This window comes from Cervus canadensis, chromosome 15 (genome assembly GCF_019320065.1).
Source record: "Cervus canadensis isolate Bull #8, Minnesota chromosome 15, ASM1932006v1, whole genome shotgun sequence".
Lineage (NCBI taxonomy): Eukaryota > Metazoa > Chordata > Mammalia > Artiodactyla > Cervidae > Cervus > Cervus canadensis.
Genome location: NC_057400.1, coordinates 15125469 through 15144292, shown reverse-complemented (window position 1 = coordinate 15144292; position 18824 = coordinate 15125469). Strand labels below are relative to the sequence as shown.

At 44.6% G+C, this 18824-nt stretch overlaps 1 protein-coding gene across 1 annotated transcript in view; it reads right to left on the bottom strand.

The window, feature by feature from the left end:
• MGAT5 (alpha-1,6-mannosylglycoprotein 6-beta-N-acetylglucosaminyltransferase) overlaps window positions 1-18824 on the bottom strand; it is a 387153-nt gene that overhangs the window by 206569 nt on the left and 161760 nt on the right. The window contains exon 4 of the mRNA XM_043488382.1: window positions 16315-16473. Within this exon, the coding sequence (XP_043344317.1) occupies window positions 16315-16473 (159 nt within the window). The remainder of the gene's footprint in view (window positions 1-16314; window positions 16474-18824) is intronic.

Sequence of the window (18824 nt, the reverse complement as noted above, 5' to 3'; positions counted from 1 at the left end):
AATTCAGAAGACAATAAAAACTTCAAAGCGTCAAGAGGAAAGTAAGGCCCCTCCTTTCTTCCAAGCTCTGGACCATGCCACTAGTTTCCAGAGGAATGAACACAGCTCTGGTACCCCACTGTAAGTGCAGAAATCTGGCAAACTGGAGCACGCTCAGAGGACAGCATGGGGTGTGGGGCGAACGGAGACACCACACATCAGGCAGGAACAGGCTGGGGACAGATCTGAGAGGGTGAGGACGGATGCCTGAAAAGGCACACTCCGCAGTCACATGACACAAGTCTCCAAAGGTTAGGAGTTATTCTAGAAGGCGAAGCCAAGATGAGTAAGTGAAAATACCAAACCAGAATGGCCCCAAGCTCAGATGGTCATCTTTTCTGTTGGCTGAGCCCTACCTCCATAGCTCATAGAGCATAGGCCATGCACTGCACTCCAGGGAGCACCGCTCATTTAGAACCAGGGGCAGCAAGCTTTTTCTGTTAAGAGCTAGGAAGTAAATGTTTTTCAGCTCTGTGGATCATATGGTCTCCACCACAACTTCTCAATTCTATATTTGTAACATAAAAGCAGCCATATATGGAAACAAATGGATTTCAATGCTTTATTTAAAAAACAGGTGGTGGGCCAGATGTGACCAATGGGCCATATCTGTTAACCCCTCATAGACAGAGATTCATTGATGCTGCATAAGATCTAGGCTAGAAGAGCAGCCCACCAAGGATTTCAGAAGGTTGCCGTCACTCAATTTGGGGGAAAGGTTATAGCGTCCTTTAGTCTAGAAAGGGTGCTCTAAATAGGAAGTCTCTTCTATTTCTAAAAGTCCATGAAAATCTGTCTATGAAAGAAGAAACAGAAAAACTGATCTCACAGTCAGTTCTGACAGCGGTAGGTCTAGAACCCAGACCTCCTGGGTCCCTGGTTCTATGCTCCTTCACTGTAGCTCACTGCACAAAAGGCCTGGTATTCCTCAAACTTGTGGCCAGCTTACACTAAGAAATCTTCTAAACGCTAGCCAGTCAATCACGAGCCACTCACATATTCTCAGAAACCTTCCAGCATTAATGCCCATATCTTGGCATCCCCGACGTCACACAGAGAAAACCCAGTGGCCAGGGGAATGCACGTGATTCTCTCCTTTGGAGACTAAGAACAGAGCAGGCAGAGACTGGAGGTCATGTGTAGAAGAAATTCTTATGGAGCTGGAATGCGGGGCAGACCTTCATCTCATGACTCCATGTGTCCAAGAATTCATCTTGAGTCAAGAGCAGAGGAGGTGACTGAAATACTGAGAAAATCTTCATCTTGGACCCAGATACACCATGATGACTTCTCATCCACGTACCATCTTTCAGGCAGCAATAAGCTGAAAGCTAAGAACCCAGTGTAGATCAAGCCACACAAATACCACACAGGACCAATGATGACATCACTGTGTCCTTTTGAAGACTCACTGTCATACACCAACATTCCCAAATCTGAGAACAGTTTCTATAAAAACACTACATTCTTCAACAATGGTTTTAAATCTGAAGAGACAGGCAAAAACAGAGAAGTTGTTGATCTCCAACCAAATCTGCATCTAGTTCATGACAGAAAGCTCAAACCCCACCCCAAATGCATGATCTTTCTGTTAAAGCTTTGATTATATTAAACCTACTTGGCAAATGAATAGAATTTGTCCCCACTTTGGTGCCTTAAATACAATTTTTTGAAACTTTACTTTATTGAAGGATTTATTAAAGTTGATTTACAATGCTGTATTACTTTCTAGTGTACAACAAAGTGATTCAGTGATACATAAAAACATTCCTTTTCATATTCTTTTCCATTATGCTTTATCACAGAAAAACAGTTCCCTGCACTACATAGTAGGACTTTGTTGTTCATCCATTCTAATAAATCATAATTTACATCTGCTAATCCCAAATTCCCAGTCCATCTCTTTCCCACCTTTCAATACAATGGACAACAAGTTTGTTAGATTTGGTTAAAACATCTCTGGAACAAAGTCACCTACCATTTGCCAAAACTGCATTTGGATCATTATCATAATAGTCAGTATTTTCTGGTCACTTTCTGTTTGCTATTACTTCGTATGCACTTTCTCACAAGGTCCTTCCAATGTCCCAGTTAACTAATTTCTATAGTACAGATGAGGAGACTGACACTTGATTTCTCTGAATGACTTAGCCAAAGCCACACGGCTGGTGGAAGTCAGATTCAAACTGCAACAGCTTGAGCATGGGGCCAGTACTCAGGGCTTCTACACACACATAGATCATCACATACCAAACCACTGTGTTAACACAACATCTGACCATGGTTCCATTAACATCTCACAGATACCCAGTCTGAGCCTAGCAGAAGCATAAATCTCAAGTGATATAGTTGATAGTACATGTTTTCTTCGGGGGTTTTAATAAACCATCTTCTGCAGTAAAAGATTTAAAGAGCACACAAGTTTTCTTGAATGCACCCAGGAAGGCTGTGCCAGGGATCCCTGTGCAAGGACCAACCTCCCCCAGGTGGCCTCGTGGCTCCCTTCCTCATTCATCTGGATTTCCATCCATGTCACTTCTTCAGAGAGATTTTCCCTGACAACCCACCCAACCTGAAACAGTCCCCCCTCCCGCATCTCCTCATCCGGCTTAGTTGTTTCCTAGAGCATTTATCATCACTGGGCACAGTGTGTTTCTGTATTTGTTGATCATCTGCCTTCACTGCTGGGCTGTTATCTCCATGAATGAAGACACTTGGTTTTGCTCACCCCTCTGTCTCCAGTGCCTAGGAAGCATCCAGCACAGAACACACAGTATGTGGGAAGAGAGCAGCAAATCAATTAATCTCTGGGTGATAGAATAACTGCTGCTTTGTATTTTTATCTTTGTGCTTAGCTGCAATGTCTAAATTTTTAGCAGTCAAATTTTATCCCTTTTTTATAACACAGAAGTAAAGTTCTGTTTATAAAAGCCTTTCCTTTAGAGAATCGTACCCTATTATTACATAAACTCAAAGACAGAGATTATGGCTGCTTTTGGTCACTGGTAGCCTAGAGGCATGAAAACCATGTTAAATCAATCCCCTGGTGCCCTCAGATGACAGGTCAGCACGCCCAGCCAGGGGCAGGCACTCATCACGGGCTTTCCTGGCCAACTCAGCTGCTGCTAATGGCCTTCTGCCTTCAGTGAACAACATCCTCCCAGCATGGCATAGCCATGCACCAGCAGCCACCTTCCTGATCCTCACAGCGTGCCTAGAAGTACAGAGAAGGCAGTTTCTCTACACTGCCATGGTACTCTGTCTCATGGGGGCCAGAAACGTAAGGAGAGAACAGAGCTCACAAGTGTCCCCCAGAAGACACCCACTGGCTTCCCCCAGCTCAGTACAGGGGAGCCACCCGAGAGAAACCCCTGGAGCTTCACCCAAAAACTCCACTGTATTTCCACATCAGACACCATCAGACTCAGCTTTTACTAATCTTCTCTTTATCCCAACCCAACTGCACCCTGAAATAAAGTCTTAAATATTTACTTTGTTCTTTAGCTCATCTCGCTATAACATGTACTGCTCCTATTAACCAAACTTAATGAGAGCAATTATTGAGAAAGTTATATTAGCATAAAGTTTAGACAGGTTAATGACTGCCTTCCCTTGGGAGCTCAGCTCTACAGCATAAGAGCTCCCCACCCTGCTCTGGAGTGAGCCGGTGCAGTGAAGGGTCAGCGCAGGTTCCAGAAGGCCTGACTTGGCTGCGACGAAGGCCATATGCCAGCCATCGTTCAGTGGACATTCCTTCTGTGCCAATCCCTGTAGGCCATTCCCAGACCTATCCCCAGATGGCTAGAGAGTTTGAAGGTCTTTCCCCAGGCAAAGCCAACAGGTCCTGAAAGAAGCTCTAGGCTGAGAGCTAAGGAAGGTACCGTGAGCACCATCAACCTCCCTTCCTTCTCTGCTACATGGCGAGCCCTATATTGCCCACAACAGCCTTAGCTTCTGACCTGGCTGCACCACCATCTGCCCCCACCTCCCCCGCCACCGCCCCAAGCCTGGCACAAGGCCCAGCACCCTCCAGGCAGGGCTGGGTATAAAATGCACATCCGTGTTTGCTGTATTATGTTTGGACTCTTCCCTTCCAACAGGGCACTGACCACAAAGAGTGGGATCTGTAGGTAAGTGGGGCAAGATGCCGTGCCAGGCTCTCAGCACACGTTTATCTCATCATACATCTCCCCACTTGCCACTCATGGGGAGAACGTGGGCGTCACTATGTCTCTGGCACCTACGACAAATCTAAGACTCTGCAATAGTAAGAAATCGCCAACAGCAGGTTAGAAAGGGGACTGGGAGCTCTGCTCAAGATCATTTGATATCAACTGTCCAGTCTGTGAGTGCCAGGAACTTATTTCCAGGAACTTATTTCCCCAGTTTTTTCCAGTAAAAATAGCATGAGAACTGGGTAGTTTACACACTCATCAAGCACTGACCATCTTCTACCCCCCTGACCCACAGGTCCAACCCTGATCTGCATCCTTAAGATATGCATGTTCCAGTGCCCAAACCTTACTGAGTTCTTATTTTGTGTGTGCCCTTCAGTGTTTTCCAAGGAGTAACTCACAGTCTTCACAACAGCACCACAGCCCAGGTACTCTAATCCCATTTTACTGATAAGGAAATTGACTGGGTTTCTCCAAGGACACATGGTTAGGACGGGGCAGAGCTGGGATGTGAACCCAAGCAGTCAGGGTTCAGGGTCTGTACCAGAATCCTATGACCGCAGCTTGATCATCCTCCCCTCCCACAAGGACTTCACTTGCTGTTCACCATGGTTCTTCAGTAATGACTCTATTTCAAGAGCCCATCTCCAGCTGCACCCAAGCAGGGAGGAAAGTCCCCACTGTAAATGCTGACTTGGGAAGTTCACCAAGATGAGACATCAAGACAGCTTTAAAGCAGTTCAAGACTTATGGTTCCCAAGGGGGAGGAAGGTGGAGAGAAGTAGATAGGGAGTTCGGGATTATCAGAGGCAAACTATTATACATCAGGATGGAAAAACAACAAGGTCCATGTAAACCATAATGGAAAAGAATATGAAAAAAGAATATATATATATGTACAACTGAGTCACTTCTCCGTGCAGCAGAAATTAACACAACATCGCAAATCAACTATACTTCAATAAAATATTAAAAAAAAAAAAAGGAGTTCATAGTGTAGCTGGTCACCTCAGACAAAGCACATCAAAATGTATTGTATTCCCCATCCCGATCTAATACATGTAAATCCATGGCTAATTCATGTCAATGTATGACAAAAACCACTATAATATTGTAAAGTAATTAGCCTCCAACTAATAAAAATAAATGAAAAAAAAAAATGCATTGTAAACACTCTGTCAACCCCTGACAAAGGCCCCTCTGCTGACTCTGTCAATGCAACAGACCCCCAGTCTGGCATGAATGGACTTGGGAGGCTGTGATCATGCTCATGAGATATGCCCAATGTCCACAGGTCAAGGAGGGACAGAAAAAGGAGACCGCCATGAAATGAGGTCAGCAGGTTGAACCATGGGGCAACTCAGATCCTCTTCTTCATGTTTCAAACTGGATACCTTTTTCCTTCATTTCTAAACTCAGCCAAGAACTTCAGACCACCTTCACCACAGAGGCTCCATCTCTTCTTTTTCTGAGATCCAACGAGGACAGAAAAACTGAACTCGCAACTGATTTTCATTGAGGCTGCCTAATTTTAGAAGCTAGGGACATGCAAAGCAAAAGCACAGCTTAAAAGAAAATCCCTCAAAACCGCAAAAGCCTCTGAACGGAAAAATCCTTTTCAGCCACGTGGAGACAGAGACAGTCCCCTGCTTCCATCCAAACAGCTTTCATTCCAAAATGTTGCTGGGTTTGTACATCTCAGGCTCTAGATGGCTTCTTTGAAGTAATGTGTTGAACAGGTAGAGAGAGGAGGAGGCGGCAAAGACAAGGGAACATCTTGGGTAAAGCATATGCGGGGCCGTCGCTGCGGAACGTCTTTTGAATCAATACCATATGCAAGCTGATAGCACAACTGTATACACATACCTCATTAAGCCAAATTAGAGCAAGTGGGATCTGTCGCCTTCTGATTAAAACAAACACGTCTAATTTTGGCATGTCCTATCTCCCATCCGCAGAACCACCCCAGAGGCATTTTCATAAGACACAGTAAAGCCTGCACAAGTTCCCAAGGCCAGTACTGCCATACACGTTCCTAAGGGCTGCTGTTCCCCCTGATGCGTTCCCTCAAACAACTGGGGAAGCGTGGCATCCCCCCAAATGGATACTCACTCTCACTTTTTGAAATGGAAAAAGCCACTTTGAAGGGTCAGTAATGGGTCCAAAAGCACTAAGACTGGTGGGTCCCCACCTCTCGTCTGCAAAAACTCTTCATTCAGAGAAATCCCTAATATAAGGCTTCCCTGGTGGTTCAGATGGTAAAGAATCCACCTGCAATGCTGGAAACCCAGGTTCGGTCCCTGGGTCGGGAAGATCTTCTGGAGAAGGGAACGGCTACCCACTCCACTATTCTTGCCTGGAGAATCCCATGGACAGAGGACCCTGGCAGGTTACAGTCCACGGGGTTGCAAAGAGTCAGACACAACTGAACGACTAGTATTTTTCACTTTCAATACAGTGTAGCTGGTGAGAATTCTTTTTTAATCCTACTTATATTTTTATAATTACCCATGAAGAAATGACAAAGTAAATTACCTTATTATGGAATCATAGTTTCCAGAAAGCACATGAAGCAAAAGTATTTTTCCTTCTGAGCAACTTAGTAGTCAACTTTCTAGGTACTTTCAGGAATTCCTAAAACATTGAGGAAACTGCCAAGGCAGCGGACACAGTGATTCAGAACTGACAGTGTGGACACCAGTGTCATGCTAAAAGTTTCAGAACTGTGGCTGACTGGGTGTGTGGTCAGGATAGGGAGGCATGCATTCAGTTGGACAAACGTTCATTGAGAACCTGCTATTTACCAGGCTCCCTGCAATGTGGGAGACCTGGGTTTGATTCCTGGGTTGGGAAGATCCCCTGGAGAAGGGAAAGGCTCCACACTCCAGTATTTTGGCCCGGAGAATTCCATGGACTGTACAGTCCATGGAGTCGCAAAGAGTCAGACACGACTGAGCAACTTTCACTCACTGCAATATACCAGGCTTATAGGGTTGAAAGGAAAAATACAGGCGATTTTGCCCATGCCTTTGAAGAGCTTGAAGTCTGGCTGTGGAAACGTCCAGGGATGCACGTAGTAGTCGTGGGGGAACATAAAGGAAAAAGAAACCCCTGAGAGCAAAGGATATCAAGGAAGCCATCTTATGGGAAACAGTGCTTCAGGTGAGTCTTGAAAAAATATGATAAATAAGGGTAAGATAGAAAAATGGAGGGCATCCGGGCTGAGGACAAAAATAAAACAACGTTTCAGGCACACATGAACAGCAGGCTGTAGGCTGGGCCAGTTCCTAGAAGGGCTGGGGCACACACCCAGGCACAGCAGCATTTAAACTGGAGGCAGGAGACTTCTCCGGCGATCCAGCGGTGAAGACTTCGCCTTCCAATGCAGGGGGCGAAGGTTTGATCCCTGTCAGGGAGCTAAGATCCCACATGCCTCCCGGCCCCAAACCCAAAAACATAAAACAGAAGCAATATTGTAACAATTCAATAACGACTTTAAAATAAAATGGGGGGGGGGGTGGGGGGGTGCGTGGCGCAGAAAGGCTAGCATTCCAGAAGCCTTGTCCTCTGAACCTTGCTGGAAAGAAAAGCCTGAGCTGGGCTTATGATGACTCTGGAAATCCAAACCATAACATGAGAGGAGTCTCTGGTCATTGTCTATGTTCTATCGGCTTGCTTGGAATCTTTTTAGGGACGCTCCCCCATCATGAAATCTCGGGGTGACCTACGTGGTATAGGCCCAGCCAATCAGGAGGCTACAGCTCACCGTCACTGGGTCGTGGAGAGGCGTACACTGCAACCCAAGCTGTTCCCCAAAAGTATTGCAGGAAGCCTAGAGCCGCCAGCGACCATTTCTGCCAGCGCCCTGTGAGGGCGGCCAAGAGGGACACCAATGCGGACAGCAGAACTTCTCAGTTCCTGCAGATGGTTCCCGCGTCTGCCTGCACCCGGCAGGGCGATCTCAGCCTCATCTTCCAAACCCTCCAACCACATGGGCCCCCAATTCTGTTTGTTACTGATAAACACGTGGATTTCCTCTCAGTATTGATAACAAAAGTCTCTAAGACCTGATAAAAACATCAACTGGGGAACTTCAAGTTTTAAAGTACTCAAGGAAACAATATACATATATGAAAATATTTTCTAATCCATAAAACAGTATACAAATATCAGTTCTTAGTTTCTCTGTGGTGATAACAACAACCAGTCAGTATTATATTACATATGAGCATTAACAACTAATAATCCAGTCTTCATTCTTATATCAATATTCCAAATGTGTAGCCTTTAAACTGTAACTAACAATGTTTATTTAGTGCTGACTTTGCAGCAGGTATATTTCTACGTAGCGTACTGATCTCACTTAACCCTCATAAACAACCCCCCATGAAATGGGCACTATTATTATCTTCCCAATTCTATAGAAGAGGAAATGCAAGCCTTGACAGATTAAGAGAGACTCCCTGGTGGTCAAGGGGTTAAGAATCCACCTTTCAATGCAAGAGACTCAGGTTCCATCCCAAGTGGGGGAACTAAGATCCTACATGCTGCAGGGCAGCTAAGCCTGTGACCCGCAACCACCGAGCCTGCACACAACCAGAGATGCCCACGTGCCACAACGCAAGACTCCCATGTGCCGCAGTGAGGATTCCACGTGCCACAACTAAGACCCGACACAGCCAAATAAATAAATAAAAAGAAACATTAAGAAACAGACCCAATGTCATGAAGTAGAGCAGGGTTTGAGCCTGGGTAGCATGGAACACACACTGCCTTTCACTGTCCCTCATCTCCTGAGAACTAATGTTCCAACTTCCTTTAAACTGGTATTTGTAAACAAATGGCTTGCAGCAAAGCAATTTATGCTCCAAAGTCCACATTAACACATGGCAACTGTCTTTCCCAAATCTTGCCTTTGCTGGCTTCTTTCCCTCATAAATACACCACCCCAGTGTTCCATCACGCAAGCTCCATCCTTGAGAATCGTTATGACGCCTCCTCCCTTCCCCCTTCCCACAGTCCACCAGCAGCCCCGTCAGGTGAGCTCCACCCGATGTGGGTCTCAAATCCTCTCCTTCTCCCTAGCCTCACACACCTCTCTTTCAATCCTTCTACACAAGTCAACTAAACTTTCACCTGGCTTCTCTATGACCCCCTTTGAAAGCATTCTGTATCCACATTTTTCTCTGAAAATACAGACCTCGTCTAATCATCTGCCTGCTTTAAACCTTCATCAGCTGTCACTGCATACAGAACAAGATAGAAACTCCTTAGTACTACATTAAAAACTCTTCACAGATCCCCCAACCTACCTTTCCTGTCTCATCTTCTTTTATATTGCTCCAGTTAAGGTCTGGAGGGTATTTCATGCTGTGAAGTAGATCTTTGGGGACCTCTCTTGTTTTCCTTAACTTAGTTAATTTACTCGCTCATATCTAGATAATTATATACTCTACTTAAAATTAATAAAATGGAATTTCTTCTAAAACATCCTGGTAATTTAAATCCACTCTCTCCAACCACTTTGCCATCATTATTCTGAATTAGTGGCTCTTTTATGAAGAGAAATAATTACATTCTATATTAGCAGGAGTAAAATACAAGCTGCCAAAATTGTATGGTTTGGGTCCAGGAAAGAGGCTTCTTAAGGTCAGAATCCTAGAACAGTCTTCTGGGAGTGTATAACTTCTCTTAAAGGTTCCAAAGACCAGTTGCAAAGCTAAAAGTGGTGAGGCTTGCAAACTGCCTTGGTAGGAATGGGGAAGGAGACTAAAGGTTTCAGCTGGTGATCAGGAAACCTCAATGTCTCAAACATCTGTCTCCACTGATCATAAGTGGGAAAACCAGTTTTCAACAATGTCTTATAGATGAGGGTTTCTGAACTACCACACAATTGACATCTGGGGTTAAATAATTCTCTGCTGTGGGCCAGCCTGCGCACCACAGGCAGTTCAGCTGCATCCCTGGCTTCTGTCTACGAGACATCACAACATTCTCCATTGTGACAACCAAAACTGCCTGGGGGGAGAAACCACAGGTAGTTGAGAACCAATGATATTAATATCCAGGCACACAGAAATCAAAACTACAATGAGATATCACTTCACACCAGCCAGAAGAGCTACCATCAAAAAATCCACAAACAGTAAATTCTGGAGAGCATGTGGAGAGAAGGGAATCCTCCTAGACTGCTGTTGGGAATGTAAATTGGTGCAGCCACTATAGAAAATAGTATGCAGGTTCCTTAAAACACTAAAAATAGAGCTACCATACGACCTTGCAATCCCACTCCTGGGCATGTATCCAGAGAAAAACATGAACTGAAAGGTGTATACATGCAGCCCATGTTCACTGCAGCACAGTTTACAAGAGCCAGGAATGGAAGCAATCTAAATGTCCACTGACAGAGAAACGGATAAAGAAGATGTGGTGCATATATATAAGGGAATACTACCCAGCCATTAAAAAGAATGAAATAATGCCATTTGCAGCCACATGGATTGACCTAGAGAATCTCACACTGAGTGAAGTAAGTTAGAGAAGGAGAAATATCCTATGACATTCCTTACACGTGGAATCTAAAAAGAAGTGATACAAATGAACTTACAAAACAGAAAGAGACTCATAAACTTAGAGAATGAACTTAGAGTTGCCAGGGGGAAGGATGGGTGGAAGGGATAGTTGGGGAGTTTGGATGGATATGTACACACTGCTATATTTAAAATGGATTACCAACAAAGACCTGCTGTAAAGCCCAAGGAACTCTGCTCAATGTTGTGAGGCAGCAGGGATGGGAGGGGAGTTTGGGGGAGAATGGATAAAGTATATGTATGGCTGAGTCCCTTCACTGTTGACCTGAAACTATCACAAGGCTATACCCTAATACAAAATAATAAGCTTAAAAAAAAAAAAAAATACCCAGGCACACAGGTCAGCACCACTCCTCCTGAACTGTATTTTCTTCCTTTTCCTCCTTCCTTGTGATAAAAAGTCAAACTGCCCTTGACCACACAAAGTGAAAACCAGACCAACAAAGACATACATTCTCTGTGACGGTACCAAAGGGATTGTTTCTGACAAGTAGCCAAATACTTACCGCCCCCTGTGCAAAGAGTGACACAGAAAAGGACAGGTAGATAGACAGAAGGAACATACTGGTTTCTTGCTCAGATTAATAAAAATCTCTCTTTAATTACTAAAAGGCAGTCTCCTCTCTCTCTCCTTTCTCTCAGGCAGCACCTGGAGTGTCACTGACAGGCTAAAACCCGATCCTGGGAAAGGCATCCGCTGTGCTCGTTTCTGGGCGGGGCAGGGACACTCCGGGTGCTAGGCCAGCATATCTGATGTCACGCGGACACAAACAAGGAAACAGCCCAGGTGCGACTTCATTTCAAGGTCCATTAGCAGCACCAAGAGGGGGCAAGCTGTACTTCCAAACGCAGTCCCTGGAACTCAGCAGGAACATTTTTCAATTTTCAAATGCTAAGAATAACAATTATGGCTCTTTTCTTGAGAACAACATCCCAGTTCAAATACACCGCACTTCAACTCCAAATACTAGAATATGTTGCATGCTGAAACTGACATTTGGAAAACGTAGGGTTGCCTAATGTTCAATGTAGACTCAGTATCAGAAAGCATCCTCTTGGGCTGTGCCTGTATTTTCGATCTTGCCAATGTTTCCCAATTCATTCACCTTGTAACCGTAAGCGATCACAGCACAAGGGAATGGATGTGGTCATGATGTTCTGTCTTCTAGTCAACTGTCAGCGTTGGCCAGTTATTCAGCTGATGCTGAATGACAACAACAGGCCCTTGAGGGTATAAAATGAATAAATTTGCACACACAAGTGCCCACACTCCTGCCTCCCCTCCCCTCACCAGAGAGCTGCACAATATCCCCACTCCCCGCAAACATTACAGCCTAGAGTGGGAACCATCACATACTATAAGGACTTCAGAGCACCAAATCACCCACAGGAAGTTCAGTCATGGTCGAGAAACACGGAGTTGTATTTCTTAGATGGTGTCTGCCACTGATGTCTAAAAAAGGAAAATGAGAAGCCAAGTCCCACTTGTAAGCAAATCCTTGTACATGTAAGTGGAGAAGGGGAGCTACAGGGAGGAATTCCTTGCAGAAGTGAAATGCTCTCCCCTCCAGCAGAATCCAACCCATGTGGACAGTACTTACTAAACACCTTCAACAACCAGGCTTTGAACAAGACACAGAGGCCCAAACAAGACTAGAAGCAGGCACTGGCACGTCACACACCGGTGGATCTTTACCTTTCCCCCATGTCAGGACATGGCCAAGGACCACCAGCCCCAACCTATTCCCTCCACTTCAGAATTTAAGATCACAAATCCACAGAAAAGCAGAATTGGTCTTTCAAAAAAAAAACTGAAGTATCATTCCCAAAATAAGTAATCTTGACAAGGAAATATACAAATTCTATCAGTGCTTAAACCTGGAGAAATCATGATTGGTTGAAAGGTAGGTTTGGAGTTTTTTTCAACCTATTTTTTTTTCATTTCTTTGATTCACCTTCCTCTTCAGTAAGATAAAGATTGCTCAAAAATGCAGTTCAAATCCGGTTCTTTACTTTCCTAAAGTCCATTTCCACCTCAATTTCTCTAGGGGAACATTCATTTTCACATAATAAAAAAGCCCTAGAGTAATAAATTTGGTAAGACAAGCCATTTTGGATCAAAATCACATACAACACAGTTAAACAGAGCAAGAAGAAGGGAGACACACACACACACACACATACCCCTAAAAAGAAAATAAATTTAGAGAATTCTTCTTCAATTGCTATGGTGTCCAATTTAGATACAGTTTATAGTCAACCAGAAGATATATCAGCGAGCAATAAGACACAACAGTAAGCAATCAGAAACATCCGTTAGCAATAAGACACCAGAGTAAGCAGTAAAGACACCAGGGAGAACATTTCTGAGCAATTACCACATGTCTTAATGCAGCGAGGGAGGAAGAACGACTTCACTCAACTAGGATTGGAACCCTATAAAAAATTAACTCTCATAGCTCAAAAGCCACCCCTGCTACGACAGCAGGGATGTGAGAATTGCTAGCCTGGCCATGGATCAGGGAAGAGGGCAAAAAAGCCATGAGGGGTTGACCATGAACTAGGACTGTGAACTTAAGTGCCCTGGCCCTCTTTATGGACACTAACCCATAGACCTGGCAAATAAAAAATACACGTGTGTTCTTTGACAAGACAGAACGGCCCCTCCGACCTTTGGAGGAAATAAGGGCGGATGCCTGCATTCTTCACGTCCCATCTACAGTCACTGTGGCTAGCGCAGTGTCCGGCAGGGGTGCATATGCATGCACACACACACAGAGGGATGACATTGCTTTTTGTTGTTGCTTAACACACAGGTCAGCCAAAGAAACAGACCCTCAGACAGAAAGAACTTCCACTGTAGACTGGATATTAAGTAGTCCAGGAAACTGTCAGCTCTCTAGGAACCTCCAAGAAAATGGGAGCGCATTTTTCTAGACCCGCCGTTTGAGATGATTCACAAAATGGAAAGCAAGGAGCAGGGCAAACAATCTCTTCTCTGCTTGGCACTAGGAGGTCTTCACCTCAGCCCCACCCCATCCCGCATACTTAAACTTATAAAATCTGTGAAAGCACTTACTTCTGAGATGCTGAGAAGAGTAACAAAATCAAGGCTCCAAGTTCCTCCAAGGCTCAGGAACTCGAAACAGTTTAATGGCAGAGAACGGCGAGTTTCCTCTCCTTCCTTCTAACTTCTTACCTGGGTAGCAATCCACCTCTAGTCTGTATCTCCTCCTCAACCCTCAACTGCCTCCTAACCACCTTCTAAGTTTACCTTCCTATCAGAAGCCTTCCAAAGACAGCCCCTCTTACAGTGACCATAGTCTGTGTTATTCCATGCATGTGTATTATTTTTCTAATTGGCCAGTAAAAATCTCAAAGGTATGGAGCATGTCACACACGAAAGATGAAAACGAGTAAGAATGAGGTTAATTATCAAAGGCAGAACTTTAAATTAGCTCCCTTTTCCCAAAAAGGAGAGAGAAAAAACCAAATACTCTGGTTCTATAAATATTAGTAAAAGCACAGTACCAGCAGCACTTTTAAAGAAGCCCTTTTCAAATCCAATGGCTTTGTGCAGAGGTCCGCAATCTTTTTGGCACCAGGGATCAAGTCAATGTAAGACAATTACTCCATGGACAGGCAAGCGGGTGGTTTCGGGGTGACTCAAGTGCATTACATTTATATACACTTTATTTCTATTACTATTGTATCAGCTCCACCTCAGATCATCAGGCATTAGATCCTAGAAGTTGGGGACCCCTGACTTAGAGAATGTGCTCAGAGATATTTGTTAACCAAGTGTACTAGCTCCATGCACAGGTCAGGGACTCCATTTGAAAAGAGTAGTCACTGCCTCCATCACGTTTCATTCCACAATTGTGCACCCTGGGACTTGGAACTCAGGTAGGAAATCTCCCTGTGAGCCTGGCATACAAACAAGACAGAGGCAGCGAGATCCCTTATCAGGGAAGAGAATGACGGTAGACTCATGGACACGGGCCCTCCAGGACAGAGGCAGTGGGAGGCAGCGATGCCAGAGACAGAACACCGTCCCCGCCCCCCAAAACACACACACACACACACACACACACACACACACACACACACACACACACCCCCCCTGAAACAGGAACCTACAGAACTGCCAGGAAATCAGAGAGGACCTTCTCAACAGCACTTCCTTACTGGGAACAGGGGTGGAGGAGTGGAGGCTGTAGAGGCCTGGGTTCCATTTATTAACAAGCAGCTCAACACAGTGGGAGGTTTTCTTGTCTAATTACAGAAGCTGTTGGAAACTGCAAGGAAGACAGGATTTACAGCCCAGATGACACTGCCTCTGTGTTGTAATTAAAAGTTATTTTTAATGCTTCTGTTTGGTCAGATACTTTGGATTATTAGAAATATAGTTTGCAATTTAAAACTTGCTAAAGGGCAGAGAACACAGCAGAAAGGTAATACAACAAGCTTGCATAATGTGAAACAGTTAAATGTTTTGACACTGGGAAAGGAAAAGAATCTTGCTCCCACTTAAGGCTGAGTTTCCTATAAGAAAGGGAGAGAGAAACAAGCCAGAGAGGGTACTAAAGTCGATTTTTAAAATTTCAAAAGTAACCCAGCTACTTATTTTATCCATTAGCTAGAGCTTGTATACCACCCACCAGGAGTATAGATAACTCATTCACAGCCATTCACTCAAAGCGCCTAATCCTTATCCTCATTAAAGCTCTTTGCTTTGTCCTGGGTCCCCAGGAAATGACAGTGATCACCCTAACAAGGCCAAGGCCTGGCTTAACCACAAAGGCCAAGAGGCCAACTTCAGGGCAGAGCTCTGTGGGGGAGGCGGTGGCAGCGGAGTGGGTGGGTGGGTCCAATGTGAGCTGTGGACATTACCTGTTGTGTATGATATGGGGGTTGTTTTAAATCCATTTCTCTTCTTTTATCCAAGAGTCCAGTTTCAAGAAGGGGGTCAGACACACACATCCAGGTGTCCACAAGTAGATACAGAATCAGGCCAAGATCAGGCAGGGGCCATTTATTCCCCAAACGCCATCTCTAGAACGCCTATTTCCCCAGATATACACAGGAGGCAAGTCTGCCATGATGGCCCTTCTTTAACAGCAGGGAGGAGAGAATCTATTATGTGGAACAGACTTTTGAAATTGTCTGATGGAAACGGGGAGGGGAAGGAACCTCTACCTGGTGTGAGCCTCCCAGATCACCTCTGTATTTCCTTTATCCCTGCTATGAATCTTCTCATTAAAAGTAATTCCAGGAGCTCATTATGGGAAACATATCACAGAAACCACCCAATATTACACATCATGATGAGACTGTAAAAGCCTTTGAACACATTATTCAAAAATAAATTTAAAGTTAGGGTTACAGGGACCATACCAAGTTGCTGGGATTTATCTTACACCAATAAGAACCACTGTGCCCCTGTGGTTCTCTTCCTAGTTCAGAGCAGGCCTTGACTCCACGTCTGGGCATAGACTCGTGGTGCTTACCTGCCACATTAATTTTTTCAAGTAAGCTGGGAACAGGTGTGGTGGAGTTGGTCAAGTTTGTCCCTGTGCCATTGCTTACGAGGTTGTCCACCTTTGACTCCAACTTGCCAATGCGCTGCAAAATGTTATCCAGCAACACAGCAAGCGTCTTCTTCAGATCTGCAGCAGAAAACATACACAGTGTTTAAATACAACAGCTTAGACATCCTCCGGTCCCCCCCATATCGGCCTGGCACACACATGCACACTCGCTCTCTCTTCCCTCTGATGTGAAGAACAAAATGTGGCAAATCAAAAAACACCACATGAAGACCTGTCCTAACAAACTCCACCTGAAAGGCAACAGAGGCCACATTCAAGGGGCCCAGAGAGTCCAAAACACATCAGTTCGCTCTGTAGCAAAAGCTTCACAGTAAGTGACATAAAACTGTTCGGCTAGTAGGTTGAAAGAGAAAACTCCCTGTTACTTGGCATCCTACCAAAGCATTCAATTCTTCCTCCTTCTCTCGTATGGCAGTTACTAACACACAGAATGACAAGCCCCAAATGCAAGAAGGCCTTGAAGTAACTTCCAGATCAAGTTCATTGTTGTTTTTTTTTTGTTTGTTTCTTTGTTTTTTAGTGCTGTATACTCTCGCAAGTCCCAGTTTTTTGAAAAGTCTTTACTGCTGTTGGTTACATACGGTAATACTTAATAAAAAGTTATGGGCTTTCCTGGTGGCTCAGCGGTAAAGAATACACCTTCTAATGTAGGAGATGCAGGTTCAATCCCTGAGTTGGGAAGATCCCCTGGAGAAGAGAATGGCAACTTATTCTTGCCTGGGAAATCCCATGGACAGAAGAGCCTGGCAGGCTATAGTCCATGGAGTCACAAAAGAGTCAGACACAACTCAGAGACTAAATAACAACAACAAAGACAAAAGCTACAGTTTCAGATTTCAGATATGCTGGATAATCCAAAGTTAACCATAATGCAACTTAGAAGCACACTTAAAGACCAGGTTCATTCATTAGTTCAAAGTGAAAGTCGGTTAGTCATGTCCGACTGTTTTCAACCCCATGAACTATACAGTCCATGGAATTCTCCAGGCCAGAATACTGGAGTGGGTAGACTTTCCCTTCTCCAGGGGATCTTCTCAACCCAGGGATTGAATCCAGGTCTCCTGCATGGCAAGCAGATTCTTTACCAGCTAAACCACAAGGGAAGCCCAAGAATACTGGAGTGGGTAGCCTATCTCTTCTCCAGTGGATCTTCCCAACCCAGGAATCGAATGGGAGTCTCCTGCATTGCAGGCGGATTCTTTACCAACTGAGCTGTCAGGGAAGGAGTTCATTCATTCAAGATATTAATTAAACAACTATGATATGCCAAGCAATGTTCTAGATGCTGAGACTATTTTCTTCTGGTGCTTACATTTAAGAGTTGATTCTCTTTTTTACATATCTGGCTATGGGTTACAGAGAAATGTACTTCTCTCCAGATAAATTACAGACACATTATCTTCAGGCCTACATAAGTATTTACTAAGTTTGTATACAAGGTACTCTACACAGAGAGAGAGATTAAGTTAGCCCCTCTCCTCTGGAGACTCAAAGACAGTCTGACTTGTACTTGTGAGAAAGGCAGGAGGACCACAGGGCAGCAGCTACGTGAACAGATTCACTTATGAACTGGGAGTGGGCCAGGGGAGCAGGATGCAGCAAAATCCTGAAATGAGACCAAGGGGAACCTTCCAATCTGCTGGGAACAGAGCACACCTGCCCTGAACAGGTGCCCAGATCTGCCCAGGAAAGCAGCACAAACTGGACCAACCCACCAACCCCAGAGCACAGCCAGCGACCGTCCACTAACAAGCAGGCAGGCTTTCCATTTCCAGTCGAGAGAGAAACACTCATCCGAACGGAAACAAGACACGTAATTGACATGCAAGTTTGCATTCCCGGGATTTACAGACAGCATCACTGAAGCTCACTAAAGACTGGAAACAGAACCCACATCTTTATCCTGGAAGTCTGGATCTTTGTGCTTAGCATAATCTCAATCCCCCCGCCACTCCCAACACCAAACGTTAAGACTTCTTCACAGCATTAAGATCTGTAGCAGTCTGTTCATTCAATCTCTCTAACAAACATCTGACCAGGTCTACTTTTTATTCTTCATTGAGTATGTTACCCACAGATACGGAGACAAGCTGGCCATGCAAAAGAGCAATTGGCCAAAAATAAGATTATAACAAAGAAGGTTAAAAAGGAACTAACAGTTCCTGAAGGCCTATCAGGTGCCATGCACATATATAAGGAACTGCATTTATTAATAACTTCACATTCTCCATGAAGCAGGTGTGACTTCATTTTACAGATGAGAAAACTGAGGTTCACAGACAGGAAGCAATATGCTCATGGTTCTAGACATACAAAATCACAAATGGGGACCCGACTCAGGTCTGCCTAATTCCCTGATGCCTCGCTGCGACCAGCGAGAAGTCAAGAGCCAGGGCTGAGAAAAGAAA